The sequence below is a fragment of the Halichoerus grypus genome, chromosome 3 (genome assembly GCF_964656455.1).
Source record: "Halichoerus grypus chromosome 3, mHalGry1.hap1.1, whole genome shotgun sequence".
Taxonomy (NCBI): domain Eukaryota; kingdom Metazoa; phylum Chordata; class Mammalia; order Carnivora; family Phocidae; genus Halichoerus; species Halichoerus grypus.
In genome coordinates this window covers 83,649,023-83,667,196 of record NC_135714.1, presented here as the reverse complement: position 1 = coordinate 83,667,196, position 18,174 = coordinate 83,649,023, and the positions used below count along the sequence as shown (strand labels likewise).

The 18,174-nt window shown below is 38.3% G+C and overlaps 1 protein-coding gene across 3 annotated transcripts in view; it reads right to left on the bottom strand.

The window, feature by feature from the left end:
• Positions 1-18,174, bottom strand: part of NFKB1 (nuclear factor kappa B subunit 1) — a 113,504-nt gene that overhangs the window by 71,477 nt on the left and 23,853 nt on the right. The window contains exons 2-5 of one of the 3 annotated variants that reach the window (XM_078069011.1): positions 18,048-18,093; positions 13,239-13,314; positions 9,350-9,390; positions 5,191-5,289 (exon numbers count right to left, since the gene is read on the bottom strand). In XM_078069011.1, the coding sequence (XP_077925137.1) occupies positions 5,191-5,289; positions 9,350-9,390; positions 13,239-13,314; positions 18,048-18,086 (255 nt within the window). In that variant the 5' untranslated portion in view covers positions 18,087-18,093. The remainder of the gene's footprint in view (positions 1-5,190; positions 5,290-9,349; positions 9,391-13,238; positions 13,315-18,047; positions 18,094-18,174) is intronic. The other 2 variants (XM_036095802.2, XM_078069012.1) reach the window with 2 other exon arrangements.

Here is an 18,174-nt window from a genome sequence, read left to right as displayed (position 1 = left end):
AGTGAGGAAACTTTAAAGAGAAACTTTACTGGATAGTATAATAGAATATTAAATGTTTAACAACAGGAAAGCTTTTCTTTAAAAAGGGCAAGACATAATGGTTCGTCCGCATATTTACTTTCCCTAGATTTTTCTCTTAATGTTATTTTGTTGTTGTTGTTGTGAGTCAGAATAAGCTCCACACTGTAAATGAATAAATTTTATCTAGCTGATAAAGAGGAATCAGCAGGATCAAAGTGAACACTGATCTTCAACGGAGCCTAGTTTTAACTCTCATTTGCCCTGAAAAGGAGCCATGATATATAATAGAAAATTAGGGTGGAAGCCAGTAAAAATTAGTTCTCTTGAAAATGCCAATATTTATGGAAGCATACTTAGTGTAGTAAAAGTATTAAAGCATATCAGAGAATGAAAGTTCAGAGTAGTGGTTTACTTACCAAGAAGAAGGAAGAAGTGATAGATGGGTTGTAGCTGTAACTGCGTTTCATTGATAGAGAGATCAGAAGCTCACATGGTAGAATGCTAAGATCTATTAAATCCAAATGGTGTACTTGGTGTCTGTTATACCATTTTTTAAATGTTCTTGAAATATGCTTGAAGTATTTTGTAATTAAAACAATTTTTTTAAAAAGAATGTGAAGGGGCACCTGGGTGGCTCAGTCTGTTAAGCATCTGCCTTCGGCTCAGGTCATGATACCAGTCCTGGAATCGAGTCCTGCATCGGGGGGTCCCTGCTCAGCAGGGAGCCTGCTTCTCCCTCTCCCTCTGCCTGCAGCTTCCCCTGCTTGTGCTCTCTCTCTCCCTCTTTCCCTCCGTCAAATAAATAAATAAAATCTTAAAAAAATAATAAAAAGACTGTGAAGACTTACAGAGCAAGGCTCTAGAAATCAGAACAGGATTCTGACTTGAAAGAAGCATGCAGAGCACCAGATGGTCCCGTAGCCCATAGCCTGAGTTCTAGAAATAATCTCCACATGACAAGAGTGGGTCTAAGCCTGGCTTACACCAAGCTTATTAGAAATAGGGTTTTAGGCACGGGACAAAATTCCAGTAGAAAAAGGAGTAGGTAGACCCCTAGAGTTGTTTTAAAATGATTTAACTTGAGTATCATATCTGGACAATTAGCAAGAGAGTAAGCCAAGTGGGTTTTACGTTCACGCACTCTATAAAGTGTTGTTAGGGGTCACAGTGAACCCCAGTAGCTTTCAGGGTGGCCCCCGACCCTTTGCTGTTGCCTGCGTGTGACAGCATGGGGAGCCACCAGCCTTTCAGAGGCCTCTCAAGGGAGTGGTGTGCTCGAAGAGAGGGAGAAAGAGAACAGTAGGAGGCTGGAGGTGAGGAAAAGGCAGAGCCCGTAATATTTCACTGTTAAAACTGAACAAATATACTTAGTAAGGATGTAGCATATGTAGACCTCAGAAATAGCATTTCTTCCCAGTAAATCTAAATGCCCTCCCTCTGAATTCCTGCAGGAATGGATTCTGCGGTAAGTGCGGGGCACCCCCTGTTATACCTCCCTCCACTGGAAGGGAGGATGAGGACAATTCCAGTGATGCTCCCATTGCTCACATGCAACAGCAGCCCTGCAGGCCCGCTGCCTGGTCTGAGCCTGTTTCCACTTTCACTTTCTCTTCTGTAACAGTTCATAACCGAGTGCCAACAGAGCTCCTATGTTAACTTTTAGATACGCAGTTATCAGAATATGGAATGTTGAAGACATCTTTTTTCTTCTCTTTTCTGTCTTTCTCTTTAATATCCAGTACGCTAGCTCAGAGATCCGAGAAGAAATTATACAGTCACCGTGATCATCATCTTGAAAATAAGTATCTACTAATAATGGAGAAAAGTACATATGTTTGCAAAATAATATACTTAGGCAATTCCATATAACCCATGTGCAACAGCTTTATAAGTAGAAAAGTATGCATAGGAGAAAGGTTACGGTTGATTTGACCCTGCATCTAGATCAGTGGTCCTAAGGCAGGGTAATTTTGCCCCCCCCAGGGGGCACTGGCAATACCTAGACACCTTTGGTTGTCACAGTTGTCGAGAGGCTATATTGACTTCTAGCAGGTAGAAGCCAGGGATGCTGCTGAATATCTTGCAATGCACTGGCAAGCCCCCCACAACAAAGAGTTTTCTGGTCCCAAATGTCAGTAGTGCCGAGTCTGAGAAACCCTGATATAGTTGTATCTGGCCCACTGCTTCCCCCTTCCAGCCTCACACAGAATGGGTGCTTAGTTCACTACAACAGAAGACATGTACAATTGTAAAGATCCTCCTGATAAGAGACAGATACTGAGAGCAACTCTTTCCTCTGTCTGAATTTTACAGAGAGTAGGGATTTAAAATCCCTTTGTAACCTGAAAGGTCCCCTTTTACGATCACTATTAAAAGTGAGACTGGGAGAAGAGCTCTGGGACAAATGCCTCATGGTTGTGTCTTTCTCTCCCTCTTCTCCAGCCTTCTGAGTAAGAGCTTTTAAGATAAATAAAATGACTTCCTTTAACTGTTATGAACAGCAGAGGCATTTAAACTCTCAGTGAACAAAGACAGGCTAGAAGAACAATGACAGTTTGTAACAGATTCTCCAAACTGTTCTTCCTTTTCTTACAACTGGACTAAATGCTTAATAAGTATATGTTGAATTAGTGAATAAAAAATAAATGATTGGGTGAAATAATGACACTGTAGCTCCAGTGTAATAATGAGCAATCTTACACATTTATATTTTGACTTTCTTTATTTTTAGTTGTTTATATACCTGTATTTCCCACTAAGTATTAAACTCCTTGATACAGAAACTATGATTTGACAAGAACCTCTAACGTCTCCACTGGCTGTTTCATTTCTAAATTATTTTGTAAATGTGAGGCGGCAACCACTACATGAGAAGGATGTATGAAGACCGAGCGTAAATGGATAACGTTTTTTTTTATTAGGTAATAAATTTACAACAAAGGTAATGCTATGTATTTGTTAGTATCAAAAATTGTTACTTAGCCACAAAAGACTGGAGCAATTCAAGTAAATAGTTCATGAAAATACCATAATTTACATTTTTGGTACAGAGCCAGTCCGGAAAAAAAAAAAAAAACACCCAGTTTTTCTCTTAATGTTAATTCTTCAGTAATTATAAACAATACCAAAGCTGATAACATGTATCTTTCAATTATCCTTATTGTAAGCACACACACATAAACACGTAAAATATTTATATAGATGATACACAGACACATATGTTAAAAAGAGAAGCACTGGAGGGGGCCTGGGTGGGTCAGTCAGTTAAGCATCCAACTCTTGATTTCAGCTCAGGTCATGATCTCAGGGTCATGAGTTCAAGCCCCACATGGGATTCTCTCTCTCCCTTTCCCTCTGCCTCTCCCTCACTTTTTGCATGCATGCACTCTCTCTCAAAGAAAGAAGAAAAAGAAAGAAAGAAAGAAAGAAAGAAAGAAAGAAAGAAAGAAAGAAAGAAAGAAAGAAAGAAAGAAAGAAAAGAGAAAAAGTGGTGGATCTGACTCCCTAACATCTGAGTACCCCTTGCCCCCCACCAGCCTCTCTCCCTCTTGTTTTCCAGAGTTACAGTTCTCTGCTCCTTATTTTGCCCTTTTCCTCCCATGTCCTGTTCCCTCAGTCCCTGCCTCCAGCACTGCACATGGACACACTCCACGTGAGAGTTCAACAAGCAACAGCCTGCAAAGAAGAGCCAGCGATCCTTGAGAAAGGTGAGTGAAGTCCTCTCTCTGAGCCTCAGTCTCCTCACAGACGTTACGCTTTTTACCTACAGGGGATTGTTGTGAGGATTAGAAGAGATCATATATGTAAAGCATTTGGCAACTCTTTGGTGCTTAATAAATGCTAATTCCTTTGTTTAATTGCTCCTCTTTCCTCACCCAGATTCTAAAGGACTTGAGACCCTACGGCTGTGGTTTCCTTCTGTGAGTTAAACACATCATATTTACCCTGCCTGATGACCCTGAATGGGAAAAACATCTTCCATCCCACACGGCAGCTAGCTTGCAAACATGACAGGTAGGGCGGATGCTAGATAATATGGGTGAGTTTCACTCAAAAGGTAAGGAATAACATCACAGTATTTTGTCTTCTGTCTTGGAAGAGGGATAAGAAATTAGAGAGGCCTGCACCTAGAAGTGGAGAGGGAGGAGAGGGAGAAGGCAGAACACAAGGCTGGCAACACCAGAGACAAATTTCCTTCACATCACAGTTTTACTGAGGCTCTGTCCTGTTGCCCTTCACCTAGTCCTCAAAACAAACTAACAAAAGATACGAGAATGTTCTACCCTGAGAGGCACACACACCTTAGTGGGAACTGAGCTGATAACCTTTTGCCAAAGTCCTGAATTACTGAACAAACAAAACTTTTACAAATGGCGAAATGGTAATTATTGACTGGCTTATCTGCAAAACGCTTAGCAATCAGCCTACGAAACACGGAGTCATGTTATGAGAATAAAAAACTCAAACTAACTCTGAGAACAATATTCTCAATTAAACTAACAGACAGAAAAAGAACTTGAGGATGTGTAAAAGGCTCGGCCAAGCCCACTCCAGGCACATCAGGAAGCCGTAGGTTCCGAGGACTGGCATGTGTTGCTGTACAGTTGCTCAAGGAGAGGCCCTACCGCACTTTCTGGCTCTCTGTGGAACACTAATATTCATGTTCTCATTCCATCTCTACAAGACTCTATGAGGTACACACCATTCACACTTCTGCATCGTACACATTAGGGTCCAGAGGTTTAGAAGTGTTGGATAACCCAGTGAAAGCCTGGATCGGAGTTCATGCTGTAAATACCGTACCACATAATCCACACACCCAGTCATCTGTTGTCTCTCACTGAATCTCCAAAGGGCTGAAATCAAGCACTTGTTTCGAAGACTTACTAAAATTTCAGGAAGTATTACAACGAAGAAACACTTGAAGATGATCAAGAAATAGTAAAAGTTGGTTAAATGTTGAAGTAAGTTCTACTCCATGGAAATATTAACAGAATCTTAAAACGTGTCATTTCTATTGCTAAGAGACAAATTTCTACTTAAAAATTATAATCATCATGTGAACAGCTTAGGAGCAAAGGCAGATGGTATTCACATAAAGCATTCCTTTCTTTTGCTCTTAGGAAATCAGATCTTCCAGAATCATATAGAAGGACATCACAGACTTACTTTGACCTGAGGGTAGGACTTCTTGTTCTTTTCACTAGATGCACCGGGGAGTCCCCCATGGGATGGGCCTTCACATACATAACGGAAACGAAATCCTCTCTGCAAAGGTGAATACAGAGCCAACAAGTTTGAGAAACACTTGTTAAAAATTATAGGGGCAAAGTTATATACAAATGTTTAATTCTTGTGTGTATTAGGTGAGAGAGGAAAAACATACACTGTGGAAGAGGACTCTGCAAATGAGAACCACTTTTCCCATAATCTTATTATAAACATAGATGTTAATTGATACTTGCGTACTGAGCTGTGGCTTAAAAGCCAGGTCCCTAACCCTGCAGGACCTCTCCTGCTGTGCATATGCGGAGACTGAGCCGCTGAAGATTTTAAGCCTTGGACTCGACATGCTGCAGCTTGTTTGAATCAGAGCTTCCTCATCTCGAATTGCTGCTGCCAAGCTCTGAACTTGGCCATATTACTGACTTACGCTTCTTTGACTCTTACTTAAAGGAATTCCTTTATCCACTCTGATTACAGTTGGTTCAGGAGGGGATATAGAAATGTCCTGTTAAATATATTGCATCCATGTTGTAGAACACACTCCATGCAACAGTTCAGAAGATTTTGGATTTTATGATTATTGATATCATCAAGTTCAAGCTTGATATATTAACTGACCTGAATAATCCAAAACCAGATAATCCCTTTCAATATTATTAACCCAAGAATTCTACAGATATAGTACATCAGTGAAGAGACAGCTGGACACCTTTAACCATGTGAACTACTGTGGGCTGATAAACACTGAAGTTCCATGTTGTTGTTGTTTTTTTTAATCTATACAAATGAGAAGATTAGACAAGACCATCTGTAAGGTCTAATCCAGTTCTAGCATTTTATGATTTACAAAGCTAACAGTGATAATTGTACATATTTGTATACCAAGAATAAAGCAAAGACTATTATGAAAATGGATCTGATACTAAGGAAGTTTAATAATGAGGGAGCTTTCAATATTTTTCCTGAAAGACTCAACTTTATAAAGCTGTCGATCAATATGTGTTAGTGTTACAGTTTAAGCTTAATCAGACAGTTTTTCTTTTTTTAAATCCTTTTCAAATATCTTAATATACTTTAAGAAACATCCTCACCTTTCATTTATTTTTACAGTGGGACTGATTTCATATAAACAGTGCTAGATCACTAGGCCATCAGGAGCTCCGCACACTCACGACTTGCTGGTAGGGGCTTTCTACCTTGCATACTCTTAACAATTGCAAAGCCTGGCAAATGCAAAGGTTTTAACAGCTTTGAGCTCATGGGCCAATGTAAAAATTCTTGCCCTCCTTAGATTGCACTACATTTCATTATGCTTCATAGGGTCTTACAAAATAGTCTGAGTGGTCCAGGGGCCCTGAACTAATAATTTAAACCTCTGGTAAGCATCTGGAACTGTCCCTATATTTTCTGAGAACTTTCTGATTTCCAAAGAGGATCAGTCCTAAAGCATATTTCACAGGATGAGTAAGGCCTGAAGTAAATTCCCTAGTGTGGGAAAGTTCCTCAAGTCACACATGGATCTGGAGTGTATGATCAACTCAATAAACTGGGACTTAAAACAACTTCTGCATATGACTCCTCAGGAGATTTCAAACCTAATACCAGGGAAACCTTTTGAGGTGAGCTTAGGAGGAATTCCTCTGTTTTGCTTCTCACCAAATTCAAACCAAAAAATAAGTTACACGTTCAGCCCTATACCTTTTGTAGACAAAGGCTGTTGGCTTATTTTTAATAATTAAATGAAATTTCTAAAAGCATGAAAAAGCAGCAGCATGCACGACATGAGCCTCCAGAATTGACTAACCATAAAGATATTTATTGACTGTTAATCTACTTAAATACAACCTCAGTTTTTAAAAAGCATTAGATAATCAGCACTGAATAATATGCAACAGAACTGGATATTCTAAAGATTAGTAGTCTTCGCTATGACTCATCTCTGTCAGAGCTGGGGAAAATTGTGGCAAAGAAAAAACATTTTTCTAACTTTTATTATAAAAACTTTAATAAAGTAATTCATTGTCTTTAATAACAAAATTCCTTTAGGCAGGTGGAAAAATATATACATGTATACTTCTATATCTCATTGGGAGTCGTGTCAAATAGAATATGAGTAAAGAGACATGTCTTAATAGCTTGCTAACAGTTTGAAAAATAATAGATAGTATTCATGATTGCATAAGAGTATCTAAACTTCTGTGCAAAGGAATTTTTAGCCTGAGGATGGAAATTTATTACATTTTTTTTCAGGAAGATAAGATGTCTTCACATGTATAGTCTAAATGTGTTTCTGATTCTAAATTTTTGAGACCAGAGGTCTGTCGATCCACAGACATTCATTTTAGTAACTCCATTTGCTTACGATGCGTCATCAACCTCAAAGGCAAGGGCTACATCCATCCGGTCAGAAAGTCTGACTTAAATACAATCTTTTTACTTTCACTGGGGTCAGACATCAAAATAACATCAGCTTGGTAAACAAACACATTGTTTTACTCAGGTGAGCTTTTAGACATCTACGCATAGTGAATTAAATTTTGAATTTTGGATCTACACAGCCCTTTAGGTAAATCACGTGTGTCAATTTTTCCTTATAACTGTTGGACCCATAATAAGGAACTGCATTTAAAAATTCTTATTGTTTATGCTTATGAAAATAGATATTTGAAAAACACGCTTTGCCTGGTATGCAGAGACACAGATTTTAGTTTGATTTCTCACTTTCATGAGCTAGCAGATTTTGAAAGCTAGGAAGTTTTCCAGGAGGCCAGACCACTGCACAGACTTCCAAGGGGATAAACTTCCACTAGGAGGGTCTTTGAGAAAACTGGCTACCTCTAGTGAGAAGTCACTGCTAAAGAACTGGACATGGAGATAAAGCAAAGGCAAGTCATGTTGGCAGCCCATGGAGTCGGTCTGCCACTGCAAACAACCAGAACAGTGTCCGAAGTCTCATGTGGCATTCTGTCTCCGCATCAGAAACTTTTATCTCAGTCCAGCTTTATAATGATAGTTAAGATAGTTCTATCCTTTAAATTCTAACTGAAATCTAAACACATGTCACAATTACAGTAACCACAATGGATGCTTTATTTAAGTTCTTGACCTAGTTAGCATTTGTTAGATGTTACACAATGCAGAAGTGTTACACTCACTCCGCAGAGCTACTAGACACATTAAGAAAGGTTTTGGGTATTAACTGCAAGACAGCAGGTATACGCATCTCCAGTCTCACACAAATGTGGTAAGCACATCCATTCAGAGATTTACTTGCTCTGCCCTCATTCTGTGGGGGACTTATACTAGTCTCCTAAAAATCCCCTCATAATTGAGCTCTCCCCAATACCCTCTAAGAAAAACATGAAGATTCTCTTTCCTCCTCTTTCATAGCAATGGTCCCATCCAATTTCCAATAAATATTTATCCACAGAGTCGGGGCATGGTGAGGAAGCCACTTCAATTCCCAAGCATCCCCAACAAAATCTAGTGGTTAAGAGGAAGAACCTGATAAAATAAAATGCTCCTCTCCTGTCACCAAAGGGGTTGAGTCTCAGGCTAACACCCAGAGGGAGGAGGACTCAACTGTCCATTCTAATACATTACCTACACCTCACTGGTACTTGTAATACCTTAGGTCATGTGTCCCAAAGAAAAAACAGAAAGGGCTGGAGCTTCTAAAGGAAGGAGGAAGACTAAGAAATTACCGCCTGTGCAGGGACAGGGTTGATGGATGTAAGTCAGTGTCTATGAACTGCATGTACGGCTGTTTCCTTACAAATGAAAATGAATGGAGATGACCTATGCCTTTTCTAGGAGTGGCTGCTAAGCGCAGAGATGGTGGAGATAGTGAGGTAGCAAGGATCTGTAATCATCTAGGTTTTACAGAACTACGACTGAGGCTCAGGACACTTGGAAGAATGACTAAGAGAAATGTAAAGTAGACAAATGATGTTGTCAAATAATTTGGTAGGCTGCCAAACTTCTAGATAAGCTACTTCCTTTGTAAAATTCACTTATTATTTTATTCAGTGCTTGAGATATGAATATGAGACTTATGGATCTCACATTTAAAGAGGAAGTCCCATCCCTTTAATCCTCTTACCTGTTTAGGTTGCTCTAATATTTGAAGGTATGGACCATCTGCTAAAAGTGAAAACAACAAACAGAAAGCAAAAGAAACTGTGAGGCTTCTCAAATTTGCTACAAAATATAAAGCAAGTAAAAAAAAAAAAAACCTGAAATTATTTTTTAAATAGAGGTTTCAAATTCATTTGTTAGCTAAAATTCCATACTGATATAATTACCTTCCTCACTTGACTAGTAACTTTATTTTTAACAACAGTTTTATGCCTTTAGAGAACCATGATAAATAAACATATGTTGAATGGTGACAGCACATTGCACAATCCAAGAAAAGGTGTGATGTCCATCTGGCAAGGATGAAGATGTCAACAGACTTCAAAATCTTGACTACTAACAAAGCATTTTTAAAATGACACAAATACCAGTCAAAAGCAGCAACCATTTCCTGGGCACCATGACATTTCCTTTTGCCTTCACATCATTAGACACTGACTTCCATTCCTCAAAGAGAATGTGCTTAATGTGAAAGTAGAAGAGACTGAGCTTGCGCCCACATGTGTGAAATACACAGATAGTGATCTCAGGCTACCTGCCTTTCCTGAACTAAGTGTTCGGTTCCTTTCCCTTATCTGAATCCCCAAGTACTGCCTTCATTCCCCAACTGGCTAGGTTGTTTTCCCTGCCCTCCCAAATTTCATTTGGTCTATCAGACCAAAAGTCTGGTGGACTTTTCCTGCTAATTCATAGCTTTTGATGTTTGTATACAATCTCTGAATACTGAATACTCTCATATCAACTCTTCTAAAACAGCACAGGCATTTTATAAAATCCTGAAAAAAATTTAATTGAAGATAGCTGCGTTTCAATAAATTATGATAAAAACATAAAGAAGACTAGAAGCTTAATCCATACCCTGACCATATCTGACTTTGGAAAATTCAAAAGCAAATCAGAACCTCTGGTAGTATAAAATCAAATTGTTCAATATGAGAAAGTCCCTAAGCTCCCCAGCTGGTTTTTATGTCAATAGTATAATAACCCTCAGCTCTGCAATAGAGGCATATGGTGTTTCTCACTCATTTGACTGCAAATTAAAATGTCTGATACTAACAAAATTCTAGGAGAATGTTTCTGTGTTCATTTCAGTCTTTCAGTCTCTTAACCAGAAGTTCATTCCTTTAGATAACAGAAGTTCATATTATTTTAGATAAATAAGTTTATGAAAAAGATTTAAACCTTCATGTTGAAATTAAAAAATAAACTATAACTTAAGAGAGAATTTATTTTTATCTTCTCAGTGTTATGATGAATCAGGATAAGGCTAGAGAACTGGAGGAAACAAAGGTATAATTATTTCCTGTTATTATGCAAGAAATTTATAAGGAAGTCAGTTGAAAAATGACTGAATTTGAAGCAAAACATACACAAAAAAGGAAAAATGGGTAGTGACTGGCCAATGCAGTATTAATTTAAGAAAATTAATCTTCTCTTGTCTGTATGAAATTTATCCTGGATACCTTAAAATACTTTTAGGAAAAAAATTGCAATTTAAAAATTCCAAAAAATGGCTAGAACTTAATTTTTGATAGGGAAATAAAACTGCTTAGAAATAGAAACATTTTCACATTACTAATACAACTTGTGTGATAATGTAACAAATCTACTCATAAAAACATTCCCTCTTGAATGCTATATCAAGAAGAGAGGCCTCTAAAAAAGCAACCTTTGTATGTCATGGAAAATATAGAAGAGTTAGATCACGTTTACATTAAACTTCAAGTCTCTCACTTATTAACTCTTCTAGAAATACTTGAAGGTTTGCTATTATTTTTGCTGTATGGTTTAATTTCCTTTAAATATGTGAAATTCCAAGGTTTGGGAATTTTATTAGTGAAATGAGGCCATTTTTCTCTTTTAGGGAACACACTCAAAAGTTAAATCAACTAGAAAATTAGATTTCATATGCATGTAGTCATTTTAATGCCAATTTTATTTTGGCCACATTTCTATGCCATGAAGTAACATCCCACTATGTAGAGAAATTTAACTTACAGTATATATAACATTATAGACCTAAAAGTTGTACCGTATCACATAGAGTCTTCAACAAGTAGTAGAACTAATAGTTTCAGATTTTAAGAAGATAAAACATCCATGAGAATTACAAGTTAATATTGGCTTACATAACCTCTCTACCCTTTAAAATGTGAATAAAACATTCATACATCTTGTATCATAAAAATTGGACTATGCCACTGCAGCAGAGAGGGAAAAACATAACAATAAAAATGATGAGGTAATAACTGGAATATGAGATTTTGAAGTATAATTTTAAGAGTTTTTCTAATACTATGGCAAAATAATTTCTACAACATGAAGCTCTGACCACATAATACTTACTGAGATGTTTCTTTTGATAATCTTATTTCAACCTCCATAAACTTGATGAAATAAAAACATTAAGAAAGCATCTACTCAGGGTACTGCTTGGCATTTACAAGGCATTAAATGGAAATGTTTATGTTTTCTGAGGACAGAACCAAGTTCTTAGGCTTTCAATAAAGCACTGATACTAAGAAAGAACTTTGAACCCCAGAATAAAAAGTTCACAGGAAACACAGAAGCTACCAAGATCTTTACTTGTTCACAGGAAGCTGACCTACAGCTCAGATTGGACAGCACTTCACGAGACCTCACATACAGCAGCCTACAAAATACGTTCTGTGGGGTAAAGAGAGAAAGGCCTCAGCCATACAACTTCTGCTAGGGAAGGTGAACATATAGCAAATTTATTTTTTCCCTCCCAAGAATTCCTAGATATACATAAGAGTGATAAAAAAACACAGAACATTTTGATCTAAAAAAAGAAAAGTGGGTACCAGAGTAACAATATTAATTATAAGCGAGAATGATACAAACTGGATGAAGTCTCCCAATGAGGACAAGCAAGTCCATGGTAAATAGAATAGCTGATGTCCACTTGGTGATTACAAAAGTCTCTGGGTTTTTTGTTTGTTTGTTTGTTTTTTAAGGATAATCTCTACACCCAACATGGGGCTCAAACTCACAACCCCGAGGTCAAGAGTCACGTGCTCTACTAACTGAGCCAGACAGATCCCCCAAACCCCAAACTCTCTGTTCTATATACAACTTCCACAATTTACTCATGCTGCTTCAGAGCATATGTTAAGTCCCACTAGTGGTATGAGGAGCACATAAAAAGAGCCATCACACAAAGCTTACATACAAATCAATAAATAAAAAGAGACTAAATGAGCTGATTTTTTAAATCATCCATAGGAGATTCAACAATTTGTCAATGGTAATAATACGGTCATATTAGAAGGAAGGATGATTAACATAAGTTTTATCCAATTGGGTAGACTGTGAAGCCAAAAACTTTTAAAAGATGATTTTTCTACTGAGATGATTTTTATGATTTTTGTAAACTTTTGTAAACTTTGTTTCCCCAGTGCCTGGCACACTGGATGGCACATAACAGATGCTCAAATAAATGTTTGGGAAACAGACCTGAGAAGTGGAGAATACCTCACGTGCATCTGGGATGCAGGAAACAGGAGTCATAAAGAACCCATAGCTAATAGGACTGGGTGAAAAGGAAAATGCTACCGGAAAAAAATTCCTTCCGAGCCATCCTCACAGATATCACTAACAATTAAGTCAGACAATGGGTACGTGGGATGGAACACCACTTTTGTGCAAGTATAGTCTGTGCAAATATAGTTCCAACAAGTCTAGTGAAAGTTGGTTTTTAAAACATGTATCACCATTTCCTTTCTAGGCATATTACTGACTTGCTACAAGAAGCTATTAGCGAATCTTGAATTTAAAAAAAAAAACAAAAGCAAAATAAATGACAGGGTAACAGGGATGAGGAGTTTTCTTACCTGTAGGTAGTGGCATCTCTGGTTGAAATAACTCTGGGTTAAATATTGTATGAGTCAAAGGATCCAAATGAAACATCTGTAAAAAAGAAAATTTAAATAATTCAAACTTTACTTTTCCAACATTGTATTAAATATTTGAAGTTGAAACACCTAAAACAATTATTGGAACAAAAACCAAAGCGCAAAGAAAAATCTGAAAATATTTCAAGTCAGGATTTTAAAAACATGTTCATGAGACCTAGCGAAATTCTCATGTGTACAGAACTTTACATGTTTGGGCCATGTTTATGTGACAAAGGGATCTGAGAAGAATGACCTAACTATAAAGTCCACAGAGGCCAGCCCCTGGTGTAGCTTGCTTATTAGTACATCTTTAGGGCCCAGTGTATATTTATCGCAGAGTGGATACTTAATAATATTTTTTAATGAATGATTTAAAGCTGTGCTCTCAAAAATATGAGCATAAGAATATAGTCCTAGAAATCCTAGAAATATTTCTCTGACGATGGTAAAGAAACTCCTACTCTAGCCATACAACTTCAAGACCTGTAAGAATTAGGCAATAGCCCCAGAGCAATTTACAGAAAAACTAAAAATGTAACTTACAGTCTAAGCAACAGATATAACTGAGCACAGAGCTCCCTCACTTTTTTTTTTTTCACCTCTACTTACTTAGCACAATGCAAAATACCTGGAATTTAACGGGTGTGATAGGCTGGATAATGATGCCCCCCCAAAAACAACTACATCCTAATCCCCAGAACCTGTGAATGCTATCTCACATAGCAAGAAGGAGTTTGCAGGTGTTATTAAATTAAGAATACGGACACAGAAGGGTGCCTGGGTGGCTCAGTCTGTTGAGTGTCTGACTTCTGTTCAGGTCATGATCTTGGGGTCCTGGGACTGAGCCCTGCATCAGGCTCCCTACTCAGCGGGGAGTCTGCTTGTCCCTATCCCTCTGCCCCTCCCCCTGCTCATGCGCGCTCTCTCTCTCTCTCTCTCATATAGACATAGATAATCCTGAATTATTCAAGTGGGCTCAGTAAGAGGGATGGAGGAGATCAAAGTGAATGGTAGGAGATATGACAATGGAAACAAAAAGCTGACGTGATGAAGGGGTCACAAGCCAAGGAATGCGGGCCACTTCTAGAAGCTCAAAGAAGCAAGGAAAAGAAATCCTTCAGAAGGAATTTAGCCCTGTGAACACCTGGATTTTAGACTTCTGACCTTCAGACTGTAAGAGAATAAATTTGTGTTGTTTTAAGTCACTAAATGTGTGGTAATTTGTTACAGTAGCAACAGAGAACTAACACAGTGGGCAAGCAATATGTGTTGATTGAATTATATATTATATCTTGATAAGTTACTAATAAGTACTTACCCCAAGAGAAAATTTCCTTTCCATTTAGTTCATTCAGGACTTAAAATTTATATTTCTGAGCTTAGCATTTGTTTCAACCTAAACATCTGTGGACCGCACAAAAACCAACCATATTTCATTTTTTATGATATGCTAGTTAGTAAGCTGGTATTAAACAAAAAGAAAAAGCAGCATTACAATTTATTCCTTTAAAAAAAAAATCTTTATCTAATTGAGAGTGAGCGAGCGAGACAGCGAGATAGAGAGAGAGAGAGAGCAAACGAGCGGGGGGAGGGGCAGAGGGAGAGGGAGAAGCAGATTCCTCGCTGAGCAGGGAGCCCGATGCGATGTGGAGCTCGATCCCAGGCCCCTGGGATCATGACCTGAGCTGAAGGCAGACGTTTGAGCCGAAGGCAGATGCTTAACTGACTGAGCCACCCAGGCGCCCCTCCTTTTTTTTTCTTTTATTAGTATATTATTGGAGGTTCCTGGAACCTACGAGCCTAGTATGCCTAGTTAAATCAAGAGTAAGAAGCATAGTGTTTAAATAAAGAACATTTCAGATCCAGTTGTGAGGTATGCAAATTTTCAATTGAGGAACAGTAAATCTGCTCCACTTCAATGCTTAAGAGTAAAGTTCACGTATGCTATCCATTGTTCGCTGGAAAGGAAACATAGGAATCAAAAAACATGCTATTTTAAAAAATGGGCCCCCCCCCTTACAGAGTATTTGCTGGTCTCAGAGAGGAGATGACCTAGCAAGAAAATGTCTTCCCTATGGTCCTGCGGGTGGCTAAAATAACCGAGGAGAGGGCAGAGCGCTGGTCGTGGAAGCGGTGCACACACGCCACTTCAGACAAGGAAGACAGAAGCCGCATTGTGCACTGCACCTTGCATTGTGTATCAGGTCACAGTTGGACAGCAAATTCCGGAATACGTTAAAACACTGGGGATATTTCACTGAGGACATGTACACTTCAGGAAATATATACCGTTAAGCTTGAGACAAGGGGGAAAAAAAAAAAAACCTCCTACTTCAAGGACCTCTCGCCTCAAAAATGGAAATATCAGATTGTACCCCACCCCTGTTGCTAATGATCACAAAAGTGCCCACATAAGAAAAACTCTCGAAATGAATGTTTTCAGCAGGTTTTACTTTTGTGTGGCATTAAAGGACCATCTCTTGTTGATAAGATTTCCTGTGTATAGACAGGAAAGCATGGTCTAAAACCAAGCAGAACAACCCTAATGCTGGTTACAGTCTGCCTTCAAATGTTAGAGATAGCATATTAAAAATGAAAGGTAAAACACGGGTTTTGATAATATGAGTGGCCAAATATCTTTTCTGCTGTAATCAAAGAAAATGTTCTTAGATTGATCCTATATCACCATTTGTACAATAAAATTCAAAAGGAGCATCTCAATGTGAAAAGCAATGCATACTCATTCTTTCTAAATAAATCAGAACATTGTCAAGAGTAGTGAATGCTACACAAGTCTATTTTATTTGAAGAAGTGATACCAGATCCCTTCAAAAGTATTTCACTTTTGGTTTTATTTTCCTGTCTGCATGCGTAAATTTGGAAAATCCATTTTTTAGGTAGTTGCTGCTAAAGTTTTAATGTGAAATGATTATGAATCTTGGGCCAGGGTGTCCTGGTACCTAGTGTTCCCTCTCCTTGTCTAGTCTAGCAAACTACATTTTCCAAATCACAGCTTACATAGACTTTCTCTGGAAAGCCGTTCATAAGTCTGCTCTTCCTTCCAGGTAGTAGAGTGATCCCTTTTGACATTTCTAGCTCATTCTGTGCAAACTACAGCAGCATTTATCACTATATAGAAACTATGTTTCTGTCCCTCCTATTAGAATGGCAGCTCTATCACTTTGTAGTCCTTCCTAGCCAATGTTCTGGTACATAGTAATGCCTCAATAAGTAGCTGATGAATGAATAAATCTCAATATTTTAAATACTCCTTAAAAATCATTACATTAAAAATTTAATATTGCTATTGTAATTACCCTAGGTTCATTTAATATAAATCTAATATAAAATATATAAAACACATATGTATGTATGCGCATGTATATATACATGCACACACAGAGGGAGGGAGGGAAAAGGACAGAGGGAGAGAGAGAGGGAGGGATGGGGAGGATGCAAAATATTAGTAATCAACAAAGATCTGTTGGACTATTCAATATTTCTATAGGCCTGAAATTTTTCAAAGTAAAAAGTTGGGCGAAAAAAAAATTGGTATCCCTTCATAACCGAAAATAAAATTATAATGAACAGTTATAGGTTCCCCACACACATTCATTGCCCATTCAGTCTTTTCAACGCCCTTGTGAGTGTGGGGCTAGCATTCCTATTTTGCAAATCAGAAAAGTGGGATGGTGGGGGGCCAAGTGATTCCTCAAGTTTTAAGAGCTGATCAGAAGCAGCCGGCACCTACAAAATATATTTGAATTCTAAGGCCAGAGTTCTTTTCACTACACTAATTTGCCTCCTCACTAGATGAGCTTTAAATAAATATTTTGTGTTTCCCCCCAAAAAGACACATTCAAGTCCTAACCCCCAGTGCCTGTGTACGTAACTTTACTTAGAAATAAGATCTTCACAGATGTAATCAAGTCAAGAAGATGTCATACTGAAGGGTGGACGCTGAATCCCATGACTGGGGACTTCGTAAGAGAAACGAGAGGGAGATTTGGACACAGGGACACGGGAGAGACACCCAGGGAAAAAGGCGGGTCTGCAGGAGCGATGCAGCTACAAGCCAAGGAGCACTGAGGATTGCTGGCAACCACTGGCAGGCTAGGAGAGAGAGGCCGGGAGCAGAGAGTCTCCTTCAGAACTCCCAGAAGTCACCAACCCTGTCATCATCTGGATTCTGGATTTTGATATTTCTAGCCTCCAGAGCTGTGAGAGAATATATTTGTTTTTGTTTTGTTTTTAGAGAGGGAGAGGGGGAGGGTGCAGAGGGAGAGGGAGAGAGCATCCCAAACAGGCTCCACACCCAGCACAGAGCCTGATGTGGTCTTGATCCTACAGCCCCGAGATCATGACCCGAGCCAAAACCAAGAGTTGGACGCTTAACTGACCAAGCCACCCAGGCACCCCATATATTTCTGTTTTTTTTTTTTAAGCCATCTGGTTTGTGATCATTTGTTAAAGTAGCCCTGGGAAACTAATATGGTAGTTATCCTTTGACCTGTAGCATATCTAATTTTTATGCAATAGTACGTGTGCTAGGAGGGTTTAAGTTACTCATTTTATATGACATGTCCTCTCTGACCTCACATGGAGGGACAGGGAAACTGCAAAAACAATTTAAAATAAATTTTTACCAATTTTAGAGTTTTCCTGATAACTACTACTGCTGCCTCTGTATATTTAAAAATATGAAAATATTTACAAAAAAATTATCAGTGAGATTATAATACTTACTTGTTCATGCCCTCCCAAATATGTATCGTCTTCTGCCATTCTGGAGCTGTGTATCAAAACAAAACAAAACCAGAGTATAAGAATGGAATGACACTTAAGAATTCCATCATGCAGGAGTAAACTATAT